This window comes from Saimiri boliviensis, chromosome 10 (assembly GCF_048565385.1).
Source record: "Saimiri boliviensis isolate mSaiBol1 chromosome 10, mSaiBol1.pri, whole genome shotgun sequence".
In the NCBI taxonomy this organism is placed as follows: Eukaryota; Metazoa; Chordata; class Mammalia; order Primates; family Cebidae; genus Saimiri; species Saimiri boliviensis.
The window spans coordinates 98,805,341-98,830,095 of NC_133458.1; the positions used below are offsets into that span (position 1 = coordinate 98,805,341).

General features: G+C 44.4%; 1 protein-coding gene across 1 annotated transcript; it reads right to left on the reverse strand.

Moving 5' to 3' along the window:
* Positions 1–22,323: 22,323 nt before the first annotated feature.
* Positions 22,324–24,552, reverse strand: LOC120362967 (mediator of DNA damage checkpoint protein 1-like). Its single transcript, XM_039467207.2, is given in 4 exon segments — positions 22,324–22,859; positions 22,862–23,079; positions 23,081–24,258; positions 24,261–24,552. Coding segments are annotated over 4 exon segments (2,205 nt in total). The 5' UTR covers positions 24,534–24,552.
* Positions 24,553–24,755: the final 203 nt, after the last annotated feature.

The following is a 24,755-nucleotide window of genomic DNA, read 5'->3' on the forward strand; positions in this document are numbered from 1 at the left end:
TAGAGTGAATCGGCAACCAACAGAATGGGAAAAAAATTTTGCAATCTACCCATCTGACAAAGGGCTAATATCCAGAATCTACAAAGAACTAAAACAGATTCACAAGAAAAAAACAAGCCCATTCAAAAGTGGGTAAATGATATGAATAGACTCTTTTCAAAAGAAGACGTACAGGAGGCCAACAAACAAATGAAAAAATGCTCATCATCACTGGTCATTAGAGAAATGCAAATCAAAACTACATTGAGATACCATCTCATGCCAGTTAGAATGGCGATCATTAAAAAATCTGGAGACAACAGATGCTGGAGAGGATGCTGAGAAATAGGAACACTTTTACACTGTTGGTGGGAGTGTAAACCAGTTCAACCACTGTGGAAGACAGTGTGGCGATTCCTCAAGGACCTAGACATAGAAATTCCATTTGACCCAGCAATCCCATTACTGGGTATATAGCCAAAGGATTATAAATCATTCTACTATAAGGACACATGCACACGAATGTTCATTGCAGCACTGTTTACAATAGCAAAGACCTGGAACCAACCCAAAGGCCCATCGATGATAGACTAGACAGGGAAAATGTGGCACATATACACCATGGAATATTATGCAGCCATCAAAAACGATGAGTTCATGTCCTTTGTAGGGACATGGATGAACCTGGAAACCATCATTCTCAGCAAACTGACACAAGAGCAGAAAGTCAAACACCGCAAGTTCTCACTCATAGGCAGGTGTTGAACAATGAGAACACATAGACACAGGGAGGGCAGCATTACACACTGGGGCCTGTCGGGGGGAAAAGGGGAGGGACAGCATAGGGTGGGGAATTGGGGAGAGATAGCATGGGGAGAAATGCCAGATATAGGTGATAGGGAGGAAGGCAGCAAATCACACTCCCACGTGTGTACCTATGCAACAATATTGCATGTTCTTCACATGTACCCCAAAACCTAAAATGCAATAAAATTTTAAAAAAATCTGGAGACTACAGATGCTGGAGAGGATGTGGAGAAATAGGAACACTTTTACACTGTTGGTGGGAGTGTCAATTAGTTCAACCATTGTGGAAGACAGTGTGGTGATTCCTCAAGGACCTAGAAATAGAAATTTCATTTGATTCAGCAATCCCGTTACCACGTATATATCCAAAGGATTATAAATCGTTCTACTATAAGAACACAGGCACACCGATGTTCATTTCAGCACTGTTTACAATAGCAAAGACCTGGAACCAACCCAAACACCCATCGATGATAGACTGAACAAAGAAAATGTGGCACATATACACCATGGAATACTATGCAGCCATTAAAAATGATGAGTTCGTGTCCTTTGCAGGGACATGGATGAACCTGGAAAACATAATTCTCAGCAAGCTGACACAAGAACAAAAAATCAAACACCACCTGTTCTCATTCATAGGCAGGTGTTGAACAATGAGAGCACATGGACACAGGGAGGGAAGCGTCACATACTGGGGTCTGTCAGGGCAAATAGAGGAGGGACAGTGGGGATTGGGGAGTTGGGAGGGATAGCATGGGGAGAAATGCCAGATATAGGTGATGGGGAGGAAGGCAGTAAATCACACTGCCATGTGTGTACCTATGCAACAATCTTGCATGTTCTTCTCATGTACCCCAAAACCTAAAATGCAATAAAAAAAGGAAAAAAAAATTTCTCTAAAAGTCCTACTAATAATAATGTCTAGTTTGTGGAGTTTATCAAAAAGGAAGACTAAAACATTGGATTCTCATCCACCTTAGAACAAAAGAGAACTTCATCAACCTAATAAAGGGCATCTCAAGAAACCCTATATCAAACATCATATTTAATGATAAAAAAAATCAAATGCTTTTCTCTTAATGTCAGAAACAAGACAGGCATTTCCACTGTCACCAGAATTTATAATTATACTGAAGAACTGAAGGTTCCACCTTGTATAATGAGGTCAATCATTGAATAAATAATCTTGGAAATGAAGAAATAAAACATTCTCTTCATAGATGACATGATTTGTACTTGGAAAATACCAAAGACTCTGCAAAAAATTAATGAAACTATTTGGTGAGTTTAGCAAAGTTTTAGGATGCAAGGTCAATATACAAAAATTAATTATAGTTCTATATACTATACTATAAAATTCTGTTCTATAAAATTAATTGTAGCTTTATATACTATAAAATCTGATTTCCAATTGTTCATAATTAGTACATTCATTAGTATGAGCAATTGGAAATCAAATTTTAACATGAAGCACTATTTACTATAACACCAAAATATGAAATGCTTAAGTATAAATCAATCAAAGCATGTACAAAATCTGGATGCTGAAAACTGAAAAACATTATCAGAAAATATCACAGATAACTAAATAAACAGAAAGATATACTGTGTTCATGGATTGGTGAACTCAATATTCTTAAGATGTCGGTTCTCTCCAATCAAAATCTGAGCAAAATTTTTGTAGAAATTTATCAGCTGATTCCAAAATTAGGTGGAAAGACAATAGATTAAAACTAGCCAAAATAATTTCGAGAAAGAATAATAATAGCAATGTTGAAGAATTCACAATATCCGATTTCAATAGTACTGTATTTAAGACAGTGTACTGCTGATTAAAAAAAAAATGCAGACAGATAAATCAGAGACAGTCCAGATGTAGACCCCAAAATTTTAATATAATGAAATGTAGAAAGAATAGTTTTTTTTTGTTTTGTTTTTTGTTTTTTTTGTTTTTTTGTTTTGTTTTTTTTTTTTTTTTACAAATACTGCTGGGATAATTGTAAATCCATATTTTTAAAAAGCTAATCTTGATCCATATATCACACCATATAGAAAGTAATTTGACACTTTCTCATAGACATATACTTACAGTACAACACAGCAATCCAGGTAATTACCCAAACAAATGGAAGATTGTGACAAACACAAAAGACCATATACTGTATTATTTCACTAATACTAAATTCTGGAAAAGGTAAAACCATAGTGACTGAAACTAGATAGATGGTTGCCTAGAACTGGGAATTGGAGGAAGGCACTCACTGCAAAGGGCCATAAGGAACTTCTGGCAATGATCTATATCTTGATTATGGTCATGGATACATGACTGTGTGTAAACTCCAAAGCTTACTAAATGTTACACTTAAAATAGGTAAATTTTATTGCATGGAAATTATTCCTCAATCAAACTAGGGAAAAGTGAATTGGCTAAATTATTCCTCAACCTTCCTTGAATTCAGTTTGACTTACTTGAGTCATTTTTTGACTGAGTCATCCATGTCCACCCTTCTTCATACGGTAGTTTCCTGTATCATCAACTGTTGTTCAGCCTTTATTAAAAGTGCATCACTATTTTCTCCAGAATTTTCTTCCATGCCTCTAACACCCATTCTACAAGTTTTGATGTAAATGTTCAAGCAATGATGATATTACTTTTGCTGCTTACCTGACTATAAGATGATTTCTGACTTCAGATATATTAAAATGTGAAAAAAATATACATCTAAGAAGGAAAATGTCATAGAAGGAATCAAGGTTTAAATGCTGGTGAAATGAACTTTTTAATTATTATGTAATAATCTCTTTATCTTTAGTAATGCATTTTGGTTGTCAGTGTTACCTGATATAAATATAACTAACATGACATTCTTTTAATTTTGTTGGTATATCTTTTCCCCACCTTTTTACTTTGAGAGATCAACCTTGTCTTTACAATTAAGGGGCACTAGAGAGCTAGTGCTGGTGTTGAGCAGTGTCTATGATGTCTGGTGGAGGTAGATATTTGACAGAGCAGTAACAGTACCTTTAAGATAAGACTTATTTATAAGCAAACAAGATACACCTCCAGGGATCCCCAGAAAAACTTGAGAAACATTGTAGAAGTAGCTAATTTCATCTGCAAGCACGTGGAGCAAAAGCCACTGACATCTGAGTATTAATGTAATAATGATTCCTGTCTCTGTTCTCAATTGACTTTATTTAGAATACATATACAACATATAAAAATGTACTTAAAAGCCAGGAAAAATTCTACTAACACCTTAGCCTGGATTATCACAAATCAACAAATCTGTATGTTCTATTTCACTGCAAATAACACATATTACCTTTGGAATATTTATAACACCAAAAGTAAAATGAGAGAAATGTAAGATAACTCTTCCAAAATATAATTAAATGATTGGGCAATAGGAAGACTGAAAAAAAAAAGGTCTCTTAAATTTGGCAAGAAAGAAGTCACTGATAAGCTCAGGAAAGACATTTACAGTAATGTATAAGGACTAGGAGCCATATTAAAGAGAAATGAGTGAAAATCAATTACTCTCAACAATATGTTTGAGGAATTTGGGGTGAAAGGGTAGTTGCATATTTCTTTTGAATCAGTCCATATCCAAAAATCTAAGGCTTAGGCCTTCCCAACTAAATTGCCTCATGCTGATTTCTTTCTGTATATCACTTTAAATTTTTATCTTGTCATCTCTTTTTATCAGATTGTTTTCACAATCTGATAAAAGGTCAAGAAAGTCCTGTCGCACAACATGGTCCAGATACTTACTTTGACACCCACTGACCATGTGGCCTTAACTGCTCTGACCATCCATTTTCCCTGTCCTGCCTCCTGCCACCTCTCCAGCAACCTCAACACCCCACTCTGAGTTCTTCCAGGAACATCATTCAGGCTATTCACTCACTCGTTCATTTTTTCAATCAGTGAATATAATGGAGCACCTGCTGTGAACTTGAGGTTGGAAAAACAGTAGTGAACACTGTATAACATTATCTCTGTTTCTCCTGGCAGAATTGCTCAAGCAGTTCCTTGTGTCTGGAATGCTCTTTTCTGGCTAACTCCCACCAACCCTCAGGTACCATCTCTGCCAGGAAGGGCACCTGCCCACCACTATCCTCCAGATATGGCCAATAACTGAAGGCAGAGCTATAGAAGTTTAACGACTGGCCTGTAAGCAAGAAATAACTGCTAGTGTAAGCTGTTGAGAGTTGGGGGGCTATTTGTTACACAGCATCATTGCAGCAAAAGCTGACCAATACAAACAGGCAAATTCTAGCTTCAAGTTTCAGAACTGGGACACTGTGACTCAACACTTAGTGTTTTTAGACAGGGTGGGCCAATGCTAAGCAGATGTTCTCAGAAGAGACAACATCTGAGATTGAGAGAGACCTGGGTGTGAGTTTTTGCTTTGTCATGCAGGGGTAGTAAAAAGCCTATTGATTAAAAAACACATTCTCTGGAATCAAGTTGCTTGGGTGCAAATACCAGTGCTGCCACTTATAAGCTATGTAACCTGGTACTAGTTTCTTAACTTTTGGGCCTCAGTTTCCTCATCTGTGAAATGGAAATGATTCAAGTACTAGCCTCACGAGGGCATTAAGTTGATTCAGTAAGCTAATATATGTGATGTGCTATGAGTCGCTACTTTTCAGTCATTGTGGGTGAGCTTGCCTTGGCAACTTTACTTCTAGAACCTTGTCATGTATCCAGCGCACTTCATGTTCTTTGGATTATTAGAAACTCTAGCTGGCATGTTGTAGCTTTCTAGGAACCAAAACCTTCTTGTGCTGTCTCCATAGCAACTGCAAGCATAGACTCTGGAGTCGGACACACTCAAGTTCTAATCTGGTGACCTTGGGCAACTGATTTAACTCTCTTTGCTCATAAAATGATAGCAGTAATTTCACACGCCTCTGAGGGTATGGTGAGAATCAAATGCAAATAGTATTTTTTACAGAAGTATTTAGCACAGCCCCTGGCTCATAGATGGTGTTATTGGCTCTTCTTGGAGAGAGGTGACCTATTGGAGAGCCATCTGCTTCTGGGCATCAGTTTTCAGGGAGGGTGTGACCAGAGCAATCCACTCTTGCCAGTAGGACCCTTTGAGTCTTTTTCCTGAAGGTTGGCAAGAGCCAGTCACAGAGAATCAGCAGAGCACACCTAGTACCTCCTTCTCCTCTATCTCCTAGCTGTCTGGCTTGATGCAGAAGACTTGTGAGGGCCCCCTTCTTGTGAAGAAACTCCTAGTTGGAACCCATCTCTACAATGGCCCCAACCACCAGCACCACAATCCAATCAGCCTGGGCAGGATGTGGAGTGCGTGGGTCACAAGAGTCTGTGTCTGGGCAGGGAAGGGTTAGGAGTTAACACACATGTGGCCACTTTCCATGGCTCATGCCTGTAATCCTAGCACTTTGAGAGGCCAAGGCAGGTGGATCACTTGAGTCCAGGAGTTCAAGTCCAGCCAGGTCACTGTGGCTAAGCCCTGTATCTACTAAAAATACTAAAATGAGCTTGGTATGGTGGCACACACCTGTAGTCACAGCTACTTGGGAAACAGAGGCATGAGAATCACTTGAAACTAGGAGGTGGAGGTTGCAGTGAGCTGAAATTGCACCACCGCATTCCATCCTAGGTGATGGAGCAAGACTCCATCAAATAGAAAGGAAGGAAGGGAGGGAGAGAGGAGAGAGGAAGAGAGAGAAAGAGGGAGAAAGAGGAAGGGAAAGAAGAATGAAGGAAAGGGGAAAGAAAGTAAGAAAAGAAAAGTCATAAACATGTGCTTGGCCAACCTCTGGAGCAGGGGGTAGGGGTGGGAGTATTGTCCCTGGACTCCGAGTGGGGAGAGCTCCCCTTCTTGTGCTCCTGCTATCTTTCTTGAAAATAGCATTTCCAAATAGAGAAACAGAGGGGACTCCTTCAGCCTACCTCAAGAAAACAAGGAGTCCATCTGACCCAGGACAATCATCCAAGGCAGAGCTGTAGTAGTTAAACCACAGATGCATAAGCAAGAAACAGCTGTTGTTGTAAGCTGATGGAATCTGAGGGGTTGTTTGTTATGTAGCATCAACACAGCAAAAGCTGACCAATAAAGAGGAAAATTGGACTCAAGTGGAAGGTGGTGGTGAGACAAACTTGGGTTAGGACAGAATGCTGAGGGCATCCTCTGCCTTTGCCCTGTGCCCTCTGACACATGTTCCCAAACTTACTGTTCCCTGGAGTAGCCCACCAGGCCTGATGACCTGGTTAAAGATGTGCTAAGTGAGGTGGGCATCCAAACCCACCAGGGGGTCATCCAGCAGGTACACAGTTGCCTTTCTGTACACAGCCTGGGCGAGGCTCAGCTGCTGCTTCGGGCCCCTGAGAGATTCATGCCCTGTGGCCACAAAAGGGACATCTACAGGGTGAAACTGGGGAGCCCACGCAGAAGCAGGTTGGGGTGCAACTGCCCATCAGGGTGAGGCGTAGCTCCCCGTGTCTGTCCCCTGGGGACATGCTCAGCTTCAAAGGCACTCACTCCCAAGCCAGCATTCCCTGCATCGTTACCAGCCTCGCTTCTCCCCTTCCCAGCACACTTCCTGGAGGGGTTACCTGTGCTTCCCAAGCTACTCTGTCTCCTACTCACTCTCTGTATCCATTTGAGTCCAACTTCTATTCCCTTTCTCCACTGAGACCACCTTTAATGAGGACACCATTAATTTCCCTATTCGATGATCCAGTGGTAACCTTTCAGTCCTACTTATTTTTATTTTAAATTTTAATTGATTTCTTTTAGTTTTTATTGATATGTAATAGTTGTACCTATTTGAGGGGCACAGGTGATATTTTGAGACCTGTAGAGCAGTGGTCCCCAACCTTTTTGGCACCAGGGATCGGTTTTGTAGAAGACAACTTTTCCATGGGCCTGGGGGCAGGGGGGTGCTCTCAGGATGATTCAAGCACATTACATTTATTGTGCACTTTACTTCTATTATTATTATTATTAATTGAGATGGATTTTTGCTCTTGTCACCCAGGCTAGAGTGGAATGGCATGATCTGGACTCACTGCAACCTCTGCCTGCTGAGTTCAAGCAATTCTCCTGCCTCAGCCTCCAAAGTAGCTGGGATTACAGGTGCCTGCCACCACATCTGGCTGATTTTTTGTATTTTTAGTAAGGATGGCATTTCGCCATGTTGGCCAGGCTGGTCTCGAATCCCTGACCTCAGATTATCTCCTGCCTCACCCCCCCAAAGTGCTGGGATGATAGGCATAAGCCATTGTGCCTGGCCTGCTCCTACTATTATTACATTGTAAAATATGACAAAATACTTACACAACTCACCATAATGTAAAATCATTGAGAGTGTCAGCTAGTTTTGCTGAAACTAAATGGTCCCTCTGGGGGCAATGGGAGACTGGGAGACTGTGATAGATTATCAGGCATTAGATTTTTATAAGAAGCATGCAGCTGCAGGGCATGGTGGCTCATGCCTGTAATCCCAGCACTTTGGGAGGCCAAAGTGGGTGGATCACAAGGTCAGTAGTTTGATACCAGCCTGGCCAACATGGTGAAACCCTGTCTCTACTAAGAAAATACAAAAATTAGCCTTGCCTGGTGGTATGTATCTGTAATCCCAGCTACTCAGGAGACTGACGCAGGAGAATGGCTTGAACCCAAAAAGCAGAGGTTGCAGTGAGCCAAGCATGTGCCACTGTACTCTAGCCTGGCAAAGAGTGAGACTGCATCTCAAAAAAAAAAAAAAAGAAAAAGCAGCAGCAGCAGCAGCACGCAGCCGAGATTCCTCACATGTGTTCTTTACACTAGGGTTTGTGCTCTTATGAGAATCTAACACTGCCACTGATCTAGAGGTGGAGCTTAAGTGGTGATGCAAACAATAAGGAGTGGCTGTAAACACAGATGAAGCCTCACACACCTGCCCCCTACTCATCTGCTGTGCTGCCTGTCCAGTTCCTAACCGGCCTCAGACTGGTACTGATTCATGGCCAGAGGGTGTGGGGACCCCTGATGTAGAGAGTATGTAATGATTATATGAGGGTAACTGAGATAGTCATCACCTCAAACATTTATCTTTCGTATTGAGTACACCACAATCCTTGTCTTCTAGCTGTCTTGAAATTTACAAATAAATTCTCATTCACTATGATTTCCCTTGTGTAGTATTGATTACTATCACTTATTCCTTATATCTAGGACTTCTTGTCTTTCATGCATTCCTTTTTAAAATTATTTTTATTTATTTTTGAGACAGTCTCGCTCTTCCATCCATGCTGGAGTACAGTGGCATGATCTCAACTCACTCCAACCTCCACCTCCTGGGTTCAATCGATTCTCCTGCCTCAGACTCCTGTGTAGCTGGGATTACAGGTGTGCCACCATGCCTGGCCAATTTTTGTATTTTTAGTAGAGATGGTCAAGCTGGTATTGAACTTCTGACTTCAAGCAATCTGCCCGCCTCAGCCTCCCCAAGTGCTGGGACTATAGGCATGAGCCACTGCACCCGGCCATTCATTCATTCTTTTTTTTCTCTCTGTAATCTAGACTCAGATGACACATTCATTCATTCTTACATTAATTTAGTCCATTAAGAACTACTGCCTGGTTATCATATCCCTGTCAGGGATCTAGTCATTGGGGAAACAGCAGTGAATGAAACAAAGTTTCTGTTATCTGAATGGATCCATCACTCTAATGAGAGGGAGAAAGACAGGCAATCCACAAACAAACCAGTAACACAGACAACACATTAGGTGGAAAGCGCTATGAAGAATAAATTCTAAAGTAGGTGCAGCCAGGTACGGTGGCTCACACCTGTAATCTCAGCACCTTGGGAGGCCAAGGTGAGTGGATCGCTTGAGATTAGGAGTTTGAGATCAGCCTGACCAACATGGTGAAATCCCATTTTTACTAAAAGTACAAAAATGGTGGCACCTGCCTTTAATCCTAGCTACTCAGGTGGGAGTATTGCTTGAACTTGAGAGGTGGAGGTTGCAGTGAGCCGAGATTGCACAACTACACTCCAGCCTGGGGAACACAGCAAGACTCTGTCTCGAGGGGAGGGGAGGGGAGGGGAGGGGAGGGGAGGGGAGGGGAGAGGAGAGGAGAGGGGAGGGGAGGAGAGGAAAGGAAAGGAAAGAATGAAAGTGAGCTTGGCTGAGATGGGGAGGGGTGGAAAGGCAGTGAGGAAGGGGGACTTTCAGGATGATGGGGACATCCTAGCACACAGGAAGCGGGTGGCCTTACTTTGATGCTCACAAACCCCTCCACCTTTGACAGTACCCCAAAGAGGATGGACAGCAGGGAGGACTTCCCTGCCCCACTGGACTGACTAAAGCCAGGAAACAGCCCTGGAGCATGGTGAGGTTTATTCTTTGAGTGCAAGAAAGGAGACGTGACATTGGTTAGGGCCCAGCCCTCATCTTTGAGGAACAGCGAGCCTCAGATGGAGACGAGCTTTCCTGCTCCAGGACTATAAGAGCACCTGTGGGGCTGTTCCTTTCCCAGTCCTTGTCTGGCTATTTGAGCAACCATCCTGTGCACATCTGTGCATGTGCACATGCATACACACATACAAAGTGTATACACATGCATGTACACTCATTTGCACACTCATACAAGCATGTTAGCATGCACAGCAACACACACAATGTAGGCACACATCTACGCACATAAGCACATGCACATACCCAAGCAATCCATGCTCACACGCATACATGTGTGCACACACTCACACCATGCACACACATGCATGCATGTCCACCCACGTGCACAGAGTTGGCAGTAGCCTGAGGGTTTCACCAGCCTGGCCTCCTGCCTTGGCTCCTGCAATAAATAGGCTCTTTCCTCCCCTCCCTGCCCCTGCTCTTGGTCCTGCCCCACTCCTGTCCATGTCCCACAGCCCATCCTCCACCCCGTGACCAGAGGGATCTGTTAAAACCCAAGTCGGCAGTGGCTCATGCCTGTAATCCCAACACTTTGGGAGGCTGTGGTGAGTGGATCACCTGAGGTTGGGAGTCTGAGATCAACCTGACCAATATGGAGGAATTTCATCTCTACTAAAAATACAAAAATTAGCTGGATGTGGTGGTGGATGCCTGTAGTCCCAGCTACTTGGGAGGCTGAGGCAGGAGAATTGCTTGAACCGGGAGGTGGAGGTTGCAGTGAGCTGAGATCACACCACTTCACTCCAGCCTGGCAACAGAGACTCCATCTCAAAAAACAAACAAACAAACAAAAAACCCATGTCAGCTCTTAACACTTCCCAGCTAAACCCATCAGCACTCCCATTTCACTCAGGGTCAAAGCTAAAGTCCTGATGATCATGAACGACATCCCGTCTCCGTCCACTCTGTGCCTCAGCTGCTCTTTCTTGGCCATGCTGACCCCCTTGCTGTTTCTTGAACACAATAGGTCAGTGGTTCTCAACTGCGGATGACTGCATCCCCCAAGAGTCATTTGGCAAGATCTAGATATTTTTGGATGTCACAACTGGTAGGGGGTGCTGCTGGCATCTAGTGGGTAGAGACTGGGAGTCTGCTAAACATCCCATAATGCACAGGACAGAACGCAACAATGAAGTTTCAGCCCAAAATATCAACCATGCTGAGGTTGGAAAACCCAAGTCCAGGCATAGTCCTGACCCAGGGCCTTTGCATATGCCATTCCCACTGCCTAGAAGGCTCTTCTCCCATGCCAGCCATGGCGGCTTATGCCTGTAATCCCAGCACTATGGGAGATGAGGCAGGTGGATCATGTGAAGTTGGGAGTTGGGGACCAGCACAGCCAACATAGTGAAACCCCATTCTACTAAAAATACAAAAATGAACTGGGTGTGGTGGGGCACACCTGTAATCCCAGCTACTCGGGAGGCTGAAGCAAGAGAATTGCTTAAACCCCAAAGGTGGAAGTTGCAGTGAGCCAAGATCATGCCATTGCACCCCAGCCTGGGTGACAGAGCAAGGCTGTTTCCAAAAAAACCAAAACTGTTCTCCCAGACACCTGCACGGCTCACTGTCTTTCCTTATGATCTCAGCTTGAATGCCAAGCCTTCCCTCACTAGGCATGCCATCGTGCTCTGTCCCCTTGCCCTGGATTCCTGTTTGGGCCTCACCTCTACCAGCACATCACCCCAAGAGAGCACGGCCCTTGTCTGTTTCTTTCACCCAATCCCCAGTACCTAGAACAGAGCATGGCCCAGAGCTAGTGCTCCATCAATGAAGTGACTGAGTGACAGCCAATGCAAAGACTGCCCAGGACATATTCTCTCCCTTCTTATGGAGTTTCAGGCCTGGCTGAGATTTTTTGGCCACAAAGACCAAGCCATGGAATTGGGGGCTGTAGATGATAATGATCTGGGACTGACATATGTGGCACAGAATTGAGCAAAGCCGATTAAGCAAATGCCATTGTCCCCATCTGCAGGAAGTGCAGGTCTATGCTCTCCAGGTCCCCACCTGCAGGAGGTACAGGAGCATCCTGGGAACCTTCCTGGCAGAGGCCCAGCCCAACCTAACCTACCCTCCCATCCCAGGCTGGAAACCTGTACCACCCCTCAGGTGGAAGTCAGCTGGAGCCCTACACAGCTTCTCCCTGAAAACAGAAGGCTGGTTTCCATGGGTGTCATTCTGTACCTGTGGAGGCAGGGAGGGCCTTCCTGGAACCAGGCAGAGGTGGCACCATGTATCATGATGCAATCCTTCCTGGCAGCTGCAGGGCACAAGAGGCAGAAGTGGCAACAGGAAATCTCTCCTACTGAACAAACCATCCTGCTGCTCACTGGTTCCTGTGTGACCCTGCAGGGGTAGGGCGCGTGTCTCACGCCTTTAATCTCAGCACTTTGGGAAGCTGAGGTGAGTGGATCACTTGAGGCCAGGAGTTTCAGACCAGCCTGGCCAACTTGGAAAAACCCCATCTCTACCAAAAAGTATGAAAAGTAGCCAGGTGTGGTGGTGGGCGCCTGTAATCACAGCTACTCAAGAAGCTAAGGCAGGAGAATTGCTTGAACTCGGGAGGTTGCAGTGAGCCAAGATTGCACCATTCACCGCACTCCAGCCTGGAAGACAGAGCGAGACTCCATCTCAAATAATAGCAAATACTTATTAGAATATATATTATATATTTATTTTTAATTACATAACTACAATAATTATCATAACCATTATAATCCGTAATAAATATTTCACTGTGACACGTGTAATTAGATTAGTGATTCTTGATCCTTAACAAATAGAATCTCCTGAAAGATTTTCTGAAAATCAAAGCTCTCATGGCTCAGCCCAGATCCATTAAATCCATTCTCACAACCAGCTGCTGTGATGATCAATATGCCCATTTTGCAGATGGAAACACAGGCTGAGAGAGATGATCTACTTGTCAGGATCAACCAGCTAGTCAGTGCTGGGGCTGGGATTTGGACCTGGGCAGCCCAATGCCATCGGCTAGGTTTTTACCACTAGGTGAGTGTTTTTCAGGTACACAGTTTGCCCAGGTCCTTCAGTACAACAAGGGGGAGGGTGGCTTGGTCTGTGGGGTGACAAAAGGATGGGCTGGAGGGGCAAGCCCAAGTAACTTGAGTTTGGAGAGTCTCATCATGCAATAATGCTTGCAATGATGCTATTTTCTTTTCTCCTTTCTTTCTTTCTTTTTTCTGAGATGGAATCTCACTCTGTAGCACAGGCTGGAGTGCAGTGGCATGGTCTTGGATTACTGCAACCTGCGCCTCCCAACTTCAAGTGATTATTCTGCCTCAGCCTCCTGAGTAGCTGGGATTATAGTGCATGCTATCACACCTGGCTAATACTTGTATTTTTGTTTGGCCAGGCTGGTCTCAAACTCCTGACCTCATGATCCAGCCACCTCAGCCTCCCAAAGTGCTGGGATGACAAGCATGAGTCACCGTGCTGAGCTTGCAGTGATACTTTTTTCTAGCTTGACCAAAATGTTGCCATGCTTATCATCTCGGACTTTCTGCATGAGGACAAGACCTGGTCTGTTCGAGGAGGAGTCCCCCCAACCCCCAGCTCACAGACTGGTACCAGTCTGCAGCCTCAGGAACTGGACCATACAGCAGGAGGTGAGAGGAGGAAAGGTGAGCATTGTGCCACCTGTGTTCATATCCATTCCACATCACACGCATCCCCACTTGATCTCCGCCTCCTGACAGATCAGCAGTGGCATTAGATTCTCATAGAAGCATGAACCCTATTGTGAACTGCACATGTGGGATATCTGGGCTGCATGCTCCTTATGAGAATCTCATGTCTGATGATCTGTCACTGTCTTCCATCACCCCCAGATGGGACCGTCCAGTTGCAAGAAGACAATCTGAAATAATTATTTCATTACATGTTACAGTGTAATAAGTGTACAATAAACATAATGTGTTTGAATCATCCCAAATCCATGCACCCCACCCTGGGCCATAGAAAATCTGTCTTCCAGAAAACCAGTCCCTGGTGCCAAAAAGCTTGCAGACCACTGTGTTAGCATGTTCCCAACAGTGCCTTAGGTATTCTACTCAACCATCAGCACCTCTAACTTTCACAGAGATGGGAGGGAGGCTGAAATTTCAAATCTTCTAATGACAAGGTTGGTTTCTTTGGCAACCAGCCCCACTGAGGCTGTCCAGGTGCCCCCAGCCATCAGTCATCTCATTAGCATACAAAAGACACATCATTTCATACATTACACTCAGGACACTGGGGCAGAGACCACACACAAACTCTTATTATGTTCCAGTAACCCACAGAATGGAAGAAAAAATCTGCACAGTAGATTCTTCATAAGCGTCTGTTATCCAGAATGTATAAATAACTTTTACAATTCAACAACAAAGACAATCCAATCTAAAAACTAAAGAAGCACTTTAATACACACTTCACCAGCAAGCACTTGAGAGATGCTTAACATCATTAGTCCTCATTCAAACCAGAAAGAGATACCCCTTAACTCACACTAAAATAGTCATACTAAAAAAAAAAAAAAAAAAAAAAAAAAAAAACAAGTGTTGACCAAAATGTGCGGAAACGTGAACTATTTAACACTGCTTGTGACAATATGAAATGGTGCAGCATATGTGTCAAATAATTTGGAGTTTCTTCAAACAGTTGCAAGGAGATTTACCATACGACTCAGTGATTCCATTCCTAGTTATATACCCCATGACCTGAAAACAGGTCTTCAAACAAAAACTCATATGCTCTTTAAATGTGTCAAGATCATAAATATGCAGGAAAGTCTTGGGAACACTGACAGGAAAACTGGATCAAAATGAAAAAAACACATTATACTCCCAAGCGGGGCAGGAGGTAAAAGCGAAATGAGTTTGTGAACTGAATTATCACGTAGGAACCATGCTGATTTCCTGATCTAGGGGTTATGTGGTGGTAACCTAGGAGAGTTTCCATGCTTTGGATAAAGTATACCGGAGTATTTTGTGGGACGCTGCAAATCTGGTACAGCAATAACTGCTGGGGACTCTAAGAAAAGAAACAGGTTATATTTTGCACTGCTACTTGAAGTTTCCTAGAAGTATGACATTATTAAAAAGTAAATTACTGCCGGGCGTGGTGGCTCAAGCCTGTAATCCCAGCACTTTGGGAGGCCGAGGCGGGTGGATCACGAGGTCGAGAGATTGAGACCAACCTGGTCAACATGGTGAAACCCCATCTCTACTAAAAATACAAAAAATTAGCTGGGCATGGTGGCGTGTGTCTGTAATCCCAGCTACTCAGGAGGCTGAGGCAGGAGAATTGCCTGAACCCAGGAGGTGGAGGTTGCGGTGAGCCGAGATCGCGCCATTGCACTCCAGCCTGGGTAACAAGAGCGAAACTCCATCTCAAAAAAAAAAAAAAAAAAAGTAAATTACTTTTTAAAACAACCATATCAATACTATGCCAGAAAAGCAGAGACATCATCAAAAGCCACTATAGAGGCTACGCTTCATCCAAAGCTGTGAACCCTTATAAAAGCCTCAATGTCAACAGACTCCACTTAGTAAGTATTATTATACTTATTATTATTAGAGGCTACTGTGTGGAAACATTAGTGTTACGGCACAGTGTGGATATTAGTGTTAGGACATCGTGTACATATTATATTGGTGTTGGAGAACAGTGCAGATATTACAGTAACATCAGGGAACCATGTGGATAGTATTACATTAGTATTAGAAGCAATGGTGTGGATATCAGATTAGCGTTAGAATATGGTGTGAATATATTGGTGTTAGGGCACAGTATGGATATCATAGTAATGTTAGGGCATGCTATGATTATTATATTAGAGGTCACTGTGAGAACATATCTTAGCAGCCACTACGTCTGAATATTGACAATGATATCAGGGTGTAGTCATAATGATGAGATTTGGGGATTTCCTTTTTCTAGATGAATTTCTTCCTTTGCTGAATACTCTAAAGCTCTCTTCTCTGCACTCAGGGCCATGGAAAGGAAGCTTTTTACTCAACAATGAACAAGACTAAGTTGACACAACCCTTGTGCTGCCCTGGCACCTCAGAGGGAAGTTGGTCAGGGGTGGGTTCACACACCCTCTGGTGGCGCCAGAGCTCAGCACAGACACTCTTGCTCAGTTTCTCAGCAGATGTTCACCCCCGCCTGGCTGTCCTGAAATACCTATAAAATTCAATATTCAGTTTATTCAATGTAATAATTTTGGAAACTCAAGCCAAAATGAAGCCCACTGTAGTCATATCCTTCCCAAAAATAGAGATGGAAGACTTTGGAAGCCATGTAGAATGAAATAAATATATACACAAAATAAAAAAAACAAAAACCTACTCAAAATAGCCCAGAGGCGGTAATATGAAATGCAAAACTATAAAAAACCTAAAAGAAAATCTAGATGACATTGGGTTTGTTGTTGAGTTTTAACACACAACATCAAATGCCAATTCATGAAAATATTGATAACAGACTTTATAAAGTTAAATATTCTACTGTGGAAAATTGTATTCAGAGAATAAAAAGACAAGACAGATGTGAGAAGATATTTACACAATACATAGGTGACTTTATCCAACCACAGCAAATATACCGATAGTAGGCTGGGCATGGTGGATGCCCATCTCTACTAAAAATACAAAAATTACCCAGGCATGGTGGTGCATGCCTGTAATCCTAGCTGCTCTGGAGGCTGAGGCAAGACAATCGCTTGAACCTGGGAGGCGGAGGTTGTGGTGGGCCAAGATCACACCATTCCTCTGCCCTACTGTATATGTAAAAATGCAGATTCACTGAACCAGACTAAATTGTATTCACTGGAAGGCTGATCAAGGATTCAAAAGAATGCAACCTTTTGTTTTATCTACTTCTGACCTAGAACCACCCCCCACCCCGCCTTCCTACTTCCAGTTGTTCCACCTCACCGAACCGAATGACTTTACATCTTGCACATATTGATTGGTGTCTCCTGTCTCTCTAAAATGTATAAGAGCAAGCTCTACCCTGACCACCTTGGGCCCATGTTGTCAGGACCTGCTGAGGCTGTGTCATGGGCATGTCCTTAACCTTGGCGAAATAAGCTTTCTACTTGACTGAGACCTGACTCAGATATTTTGGGATCACAATCCACAGTCACCATGGTGTGACAGTTGACTACAGCATTCAGTACAGAGACGTGCTATACAGGTTTGTAGCATGGGAGCAATAGGCTATACCATATAACTTATGTGTGGAGCGGGCTATACCATCTAGGATTTAAAAAGACACTCTAGGGCAGGGCGCAGTGGCTCAAGCCTGTAATCCCAGCACTTTGGGAGGCCGAGGTGGGTGGATCACGAGGTCAAGAGATCGAGACCATCCTGGTCAACATGGTGAAACCCCGTCTCTACTAAAAATACAAAAAATTAGCTGGGCATGGTGGCACGTGCCTGTAATCCCAGCTACTCAGGAGGCTGAGGCAGGAGAATCGCCTGAACCCAGGAGGCGGAGGTTGCGGTGAGCCGACATCGCGCCATTGCACTCCAGCCTGGGTAACAAGAGCAGAACTCCGTCTCAAAAAAAATAAAAATAAAAATAAAATTAAAATAAAATAAAAAGACACTCTATGGTGTTCAGACAAGGATGAAATCACCAAGGACAAATTTCTCAGAAAGAATTCACATCAATAGAAGGTGCTTGAGTGTATTTTAAATGGTTAAAGCCTAGAAGAAAAAAAAAACTCAACTCCTGTTTTGGTTTCATAACAAAGCTTAATAGAGTTAACATATTTCATCTAATCTAAGATGCTAATAATTAACAAACATTATTTTATGCACCATCACAAATAGGTTGCCAATTAAACTGACTTTCTGAGTAACAACAAAAATGTGAATTTACTGCTATTCATGCCAGTAAAGTAAAATGAAAATGAATTATGGGTTTGACATGTTAAAGCAAAACAGGAGGAAGTCGTTAGCCTGAGGTCTTGCAAAGCAAATGGAAATCAAATTGGAGGCTTTAAAACTGACTTTAAAACATTAGCAAACCAACCAGTCAATGACAATAAACCCAGCTGCTAGTTGGCTTTACGACTACTGATGCTGAGGGAACCATCCCCACAACAGGCAGTTGCCTAGCTGGAGCCAAGGAGAAACCTCACTTAGTTGCCCGAAGTCCCAAGCCCTGTTTTCCATTCTGGTGCTTCAGGTGTGATTCACGAATCATTCCTTTGCTTAAATAAACTAAATTTATTTTGCCTAAAATTCTCTAACCCCTAAATCCTAACAACTAACCGGTAACCCCAAACTCTAACCCCAACCCGTAGCCCTAATCCTCACCCAAAGCCCTGAGCATACATTGGTTTCTGCGTTTGCACTGATATGTCACTGTTGATGATTCAAACTGCTGTATGGCGGCCGCAGGAGCAGTGTGGACTTTACAGTAACGCTGCGGACGGAGGCCTTGCATCAGCATCACAACTGTTTTCTACACGAGCACTGCGGGTATTGTATTCACATTCCGGATGTCACAGCTGTCTTAGGAACGCACCATTGCGTTCCAAGGCTGCGGTGTGCACCTCGCACTGCCGCCACGTGGCCTTGGCTCGGGAGAACCTCGGCGCACAGGACTCCGAGGGGCTTTTGGTGTCCAGGTTTCCACACCGAGATCTTCCTACTAGTCTCTGACCCTAAGCAGTCAGGCTGCAAACACGAAGGATTTTACTCACTGTGGACCCGGCCCAGAGTTGTCCCAAAGTGAGGCTGTGCCCGCTAGGTCTGCACTGTGGAGAACGCAGCTCCGCCCTCACTGGGGCCCCGCAGGTCTGCACTGAGGATGACGGAACTCCGCAGGCCTCCATGACGCAAGGCACGCCGGGACCGTGACGCCGTCCGAAAAGGCGGCTCGGGCGCCCCCTGCTGGCGGCCGCTGGGCAGTGAGGGGCCCTCTCGCTCCCGGTGATGTGCCCGCGCCCTCTTCTGGCGACGAGGGCCACGGCAGGGCCCTCCCACAGTGAGACCCGAGCCCCGGGGTCGGTGCTGAGGAGGTCGCAGCTCCACCCTCCAAGTGCCCCCAGGTCAACACTGAGGAAAACACAACTCTGCAGACCACGTGGGCGGCAATGATGCACCTGGGGGGGGGGGGCAGAGCCTCAGGAATATGAAAAGGCGGGCTTGGGCGCCCTCTCTTGGCGGCGGACCAATGCAGGGCCCTCTTGCTCACACTGCCGTGGCAACATGCTCCCTGCTGGCAACCAGGGCAATGCAGCATCGTCTGGCTCACTGAGCTAGGGGGCTGTGCATATGTACACAATGTGCGCCTATATGTACATGCATACATACTGTACATCTGTACATAATGTAAACATGTAAATGTGCACATACTGTACATCTGTACCTAATGTGCACATTATGTACACATGTATATATAGTACATATGTACATAACGTGTACATTATGTATACGTGAACATGTGTACATTATGTATATGTGTACTTATTGTACATCCGTACATAATGTGCACATTATGTAAACGTGTATATATTGTACAGCTGTACATAATGTACATAATGTGCACACATATGTACACATGTACATATAGTACATATGTACATTATATACAAAATTAAAAGTACATGTGTACAATCTGTATATTTACCATATTACATATTGTATATATATTATTGTAGTTACACATATCATTGCGATATTACAATAATGTATGTATCATACACATGTGCATATAAATGTACATATTGTACAGATTATGTACATTGTACATATGTATTGTGTACACATATGTACATCACAGTAAAGGTACATATGGTACATATTATATACATTTATTGTAATATCCCAATAAATGTACACATTATGAGTATATTCTGGGATATTATTTTTAGTATATTAGATAAAAATTATTCCTAATATCAGGGTGGGTATACACCCATGTGTGTATATCTTGTGATATTATCCATCATATCCTAAGTAGGTATTACTCTCATTGTGAAAGCAAGTGTACACTCTGTGACTGTTCCATTATCACAGGCGGTGTACAACGCTTCTGTGATGTAGTTACTAATATCCTGGGGAGAGTACCCTGAATATCGCAGGAAACGTACACTGCCACTGTAATATTGTTTCTAACACATCCAAAAACGGAGAGAATATTACTCCAAGTATCTCAGGAAGCACACAAACCCCCAGTGATATTGTTCCTAATAACTAAAGGATTACAGATAATACTATTCACAATGTGACTGGGGTTGTACACCCGTCCTGTGATGTTGTTCCTAATATCCAGGGAAGGAGAGGATGATGTTACTGCCCATAGGGAAATACTCTCAGTATGGCAAGAGGTGTACATCAACCTCTAATATGGTCACTAATGTCCACAAAAAAACACAATTATATTGAATTAAACATTGCAAGGGGTGAAAACCCCCTGTGCTTTCAATCCTAATGTCAAGGAAGGTAAGGATGACATTTTTGTCAATATCAAAGAGATGTAACAAAAACTAGTCTTATTGTGCTTAATATAAAAAAAACCAGAATAACATTATGATCTCCCTATGATATGGTACTATCATATTACACAACATTTTCGAAACAGATGGTCCCTAGGAGCCAGGGTGGGCTGGGGGGCTGCTACGGGCCCTCTACTGGGGTCTGTCGGCACAGCCCCATAGCCGGGGGGTCCCTAGCAGCCAGGGTGGGCTGGGGGCTGCTATGGGCCCTCTGGTGAGGGGTGTGGGCACAGCCTCCTAGCCAAGGAGTCTCTAGCAGCCAGGGTGGCCTGTGGGACTGCTACAGTTTTGGCTGTGTATTTTGAAAAAGTTGTCTCTAAGTGCTATAGCTGATGAAATTAGAATGAGTGATATGTGTCTACTTGAGTTGAGCTTTCTTTTAGTAATAAAGGATTAAGTTCTATTTGAATTCTTTAGAACTGACTCTCATTCCTGTCAATCAACTGTGAATTTTGTTAATTTCTAGCAGAGGTAATAGAGTTAATCCAAAACTATAGGTGTATTAAAGTCCAGATTGACAAGTATACTCAACAAAGCAGGCACTGAGCTGGAAGAGGGATCTTTTCCCAGTGGGCCTTAAGGCCCACATAAATCCCTGCGCAGAAATCGAGAAACAGAGACAGAAAGGGACTCGCCTAAGGCTTGTCACTTGAAAGTGAGTGGCTGACTGACTGGCAGAGGGCTGGAAATCAAATCTAAATCTCCTGACCTCTAATTTCAAAGGGTGCACTGCCTCCCCAAGGCCCAGTTTCACAGGTAAATAGCTTAACAAGGGCTTTACTGGATTGAAGTCAACATTAAAAGACATCAGAACAGTCTTTGGCCCCTTGTCTCTAACGAGAATTTGCCCAGGTAATATTTTAACACTGGGTCTAACCTGAGAGATCTGGACTTTCACCTGAAACTCGAGAAAAGGATTGAGTAACTTAGGAGTTCCTGCTACAAAGTAAGAGTCAAGAACATTTTCAGCAAAGGTGAGCTGACCTCAGTGGTCAATGGGAAATGAGCTGGTTTCAATCAACAAACTCTCACTCGTCATCAAGAAAAATTTTTCAAACATACATGGATTGTGTTTTCAGGAGTGCTGGGCTTCATCCACGGTTCTGAGTAACATGCTTCCAGAGGAAGAAAGATTTGCTGCTCAGGCATGGAGACAGAAACACAGACACACACACACACACAGTGACACAAAAAACACACAAACACAGGCCTCACACACAACTGCTAGTGTTCAGCCAAATACTTAGTGGTATGAGGTGGGCTTTGAACCCGTCCATGCTCCAAAGGAAGACACACCTTTCGTAATTTCACCCGTCTATTCTCGTAGGAAATGTGAATAATTCTTTCAGACAAGGCTCATGATGACAGGGACCACTCTCATTTCACCCTCAGAGGCAGACAAGAGGATTGCAAAGGACTCAGGTGTCGTCCCTGCTGACTGAAGAGGACTCCCATTTCCCCTCGAACCCGAAGTCATAGCAAAAGTAGCTTTCTCTTTGAAGAGCACACAACTTTTTCAAAATTTTTTTTTAATCTTCTAGGAGGGAAAAGTGTAATGGAGGTCTCAGGTGGATGACATCTCCAAAGGGGAAAGGACAAAGGCCTCTGGCTTGGCTTCCTGCTTCAGCACTCCAGTCAGCAGGAACTCAGGTGAGAGGAGGGGCAGCCCAACCCGTTGTGGAACAGAGCATCGAGGGAAGTCTTTGGGGCATGTGATCACAACTCTCTGAGGCTTATAGGACCGAGGCATTCTGGGCAGGACAGTGCCTCCACAGCACCTGATGATCTCTCCCATCTGAGGTGGTGGTGGCTGGACTCCAGGGGTCACATGGATCTCATAGCCCTCTAGCAGCCTTTGCTCCCGCGCCCGGCTCAGGGCATCTTGAAGGCTAAAGCCAAAGTTCTTCTCTTGCTCATGGTCAGTCACCACATATTCATCCGGGGGTAAGAAGCAACCAGCCTTGCGGGACTGATGCAGCCAGTCCAGGGAGATAATGGGGATTCCTCGCCCCAGGGCACACAGGAACTTGACTGTCTGGCGGATACGATCAGTGACCAGGTGGGAAGCCTCTGCCGCTGAAACAACCAGACTTCCCCCAGTGCCAGCACGGCCAGCTCTCCCTGGGCATCCACCATGCCTGTGAAGAGCACTTTGGGGGCTGTTGATTCCTGGGTAAGTTTGGTCCGTCGGAGGCTGCGGGTCTGTATTCTGTTGGGCTCCTCCTCTGCCTGGTCTCTCTTTCTCTTGCCTGGTTTTGGAGTCATGACATCGTCTTCTTTCCCTGGCCACTTTGTAGTATCTTGTAACTCTTCCTTGAGAAACAGTCTTCTGGGCGACTTCTTCTCTTTGGGGCTGTTTTTGAAGTGGCTGTGAATCCATGGTAGCAAAAGGCCTCTTGCAGCTTTGAGAGGCCTCAGGCTGGGGTTCTGGGGTAAACCTAGATCTACCTCCTGCTTCCACCTTTTGGATCTGGGAGACATGAGTTAGTGTCTCAAGAAGCTGGGGAGAAGCAGGCTCAGTAATGGCTGTAAGGGATTCAGTTTCTCTAACTGCTCCCCATCTTTGGTTCCTTGAGGCCCAGGATTTAGGTTCCAGGGGTGCAGAGCAAGGCTTATAGTCAATGGGAGATTTGAGGGAGCCAGGATTATCAATGACTCTCTGCCTCTTGCTGCGACTGGCTTGAGGAATAGGCTCAGGGGAAATAGGCTGGTCTGTGGTAACAGGGGACTGGAATTCAGGGGTGGTAGGAACTGACACAGCACTTAATATGGAAGACCTCAGTGTTTTACTCTGACCACCCTGAGCTATGGCCTCAGGGGTGACAGGCTGGTCTGTGGGGATAAGAGGCTCAAGATTAGAGGCTGCTGCTTCAACTGGTTTGGGAGTCTTGACAGAGGACCTATTTACCCTTCCTCTAGTGGCTCTAGATGTGGGCTTAGGGGTGACAGGCTGGTCTATAGAGGTTGTAGGCAGGGGCTCAGGGGCTGTGGGGACAAGTGGTTCAGGGGTCCTGACAGAAGACCCATTTGTCCTGCCCCTAGTGGCCCTAGATGTGGGCTCAGGGGTGACAACTGTTTCAGGGGTTTTGACAGAGGACCTATTTTTTCTTCCCCTAGCGGCTTGAGATGTTGGCTCAGGGGTGACAGGCTGGTCTGTGGACGAGGAGGCCTGGAGCTCAGAGGCTATGGGGACAACTGTTTCAGGGATCTTGACAGAGGACAGTGGCTTGACCAGGATCTGACAGGAGGAGATCTTCGGGGCTGACTGGGATGAAGGGAACTGCCTCTGATTTAAAAGAAGTGCTTTCAAGGAGTTAATTTCAGACTTGAGTTCCATGATATTCTGGGGCTCTAGAATCCAACTGGTGAATGTGGTGGCCTTGGCAGTGGCCAGCTCACGGGCGAGCTCCTGGATCGTCTGCTGCTGCAGAATCAGCAGCTGCTGGACGGAGGTGAGGGTCGTCTGGAACTGAGTCACTGTCTGGGCCATGCTGCCATTCACAGCTCAGAGAGAACGGCCTCCATCCTCTCCAGCTGCTTCCTGTCCTCTCGTCCACCTAGGTTGAGGGGGAGCAGGTATTTCTTATAGAGTAGGTGGAAGGCAAATGCGATGACAACTGTGATGACGGCCAGGGCTTTATTATCTCACCATCGGGAGCCTGCGAGGCTGTATGGCTGAGATACCAGGTGACAGGGCTGGACACGAACTACCCGTGTGGCTGGGCCCAAGGTTGAAGGCTCATGCGCAGCAGTGCCTGACGGCTGGAAGGCCATATCAATCTCTTTATCTGTCAGCCCTTTCTTCTTAAGGAATGCTCTCCTGGCTGCAATTCTCATTTGTGATAAAATAGAGTTTAAAGCTACAAAGATAAAAAGAGACAAAGAAGGACATTACATAATGGTAAAAGGATCACTGCAACAAGAAGAGCTAAGGATCCTAAATATATACGCACCCAATACAGGAGCACCCAGATACATAAGGCAAGTTCTTAATGA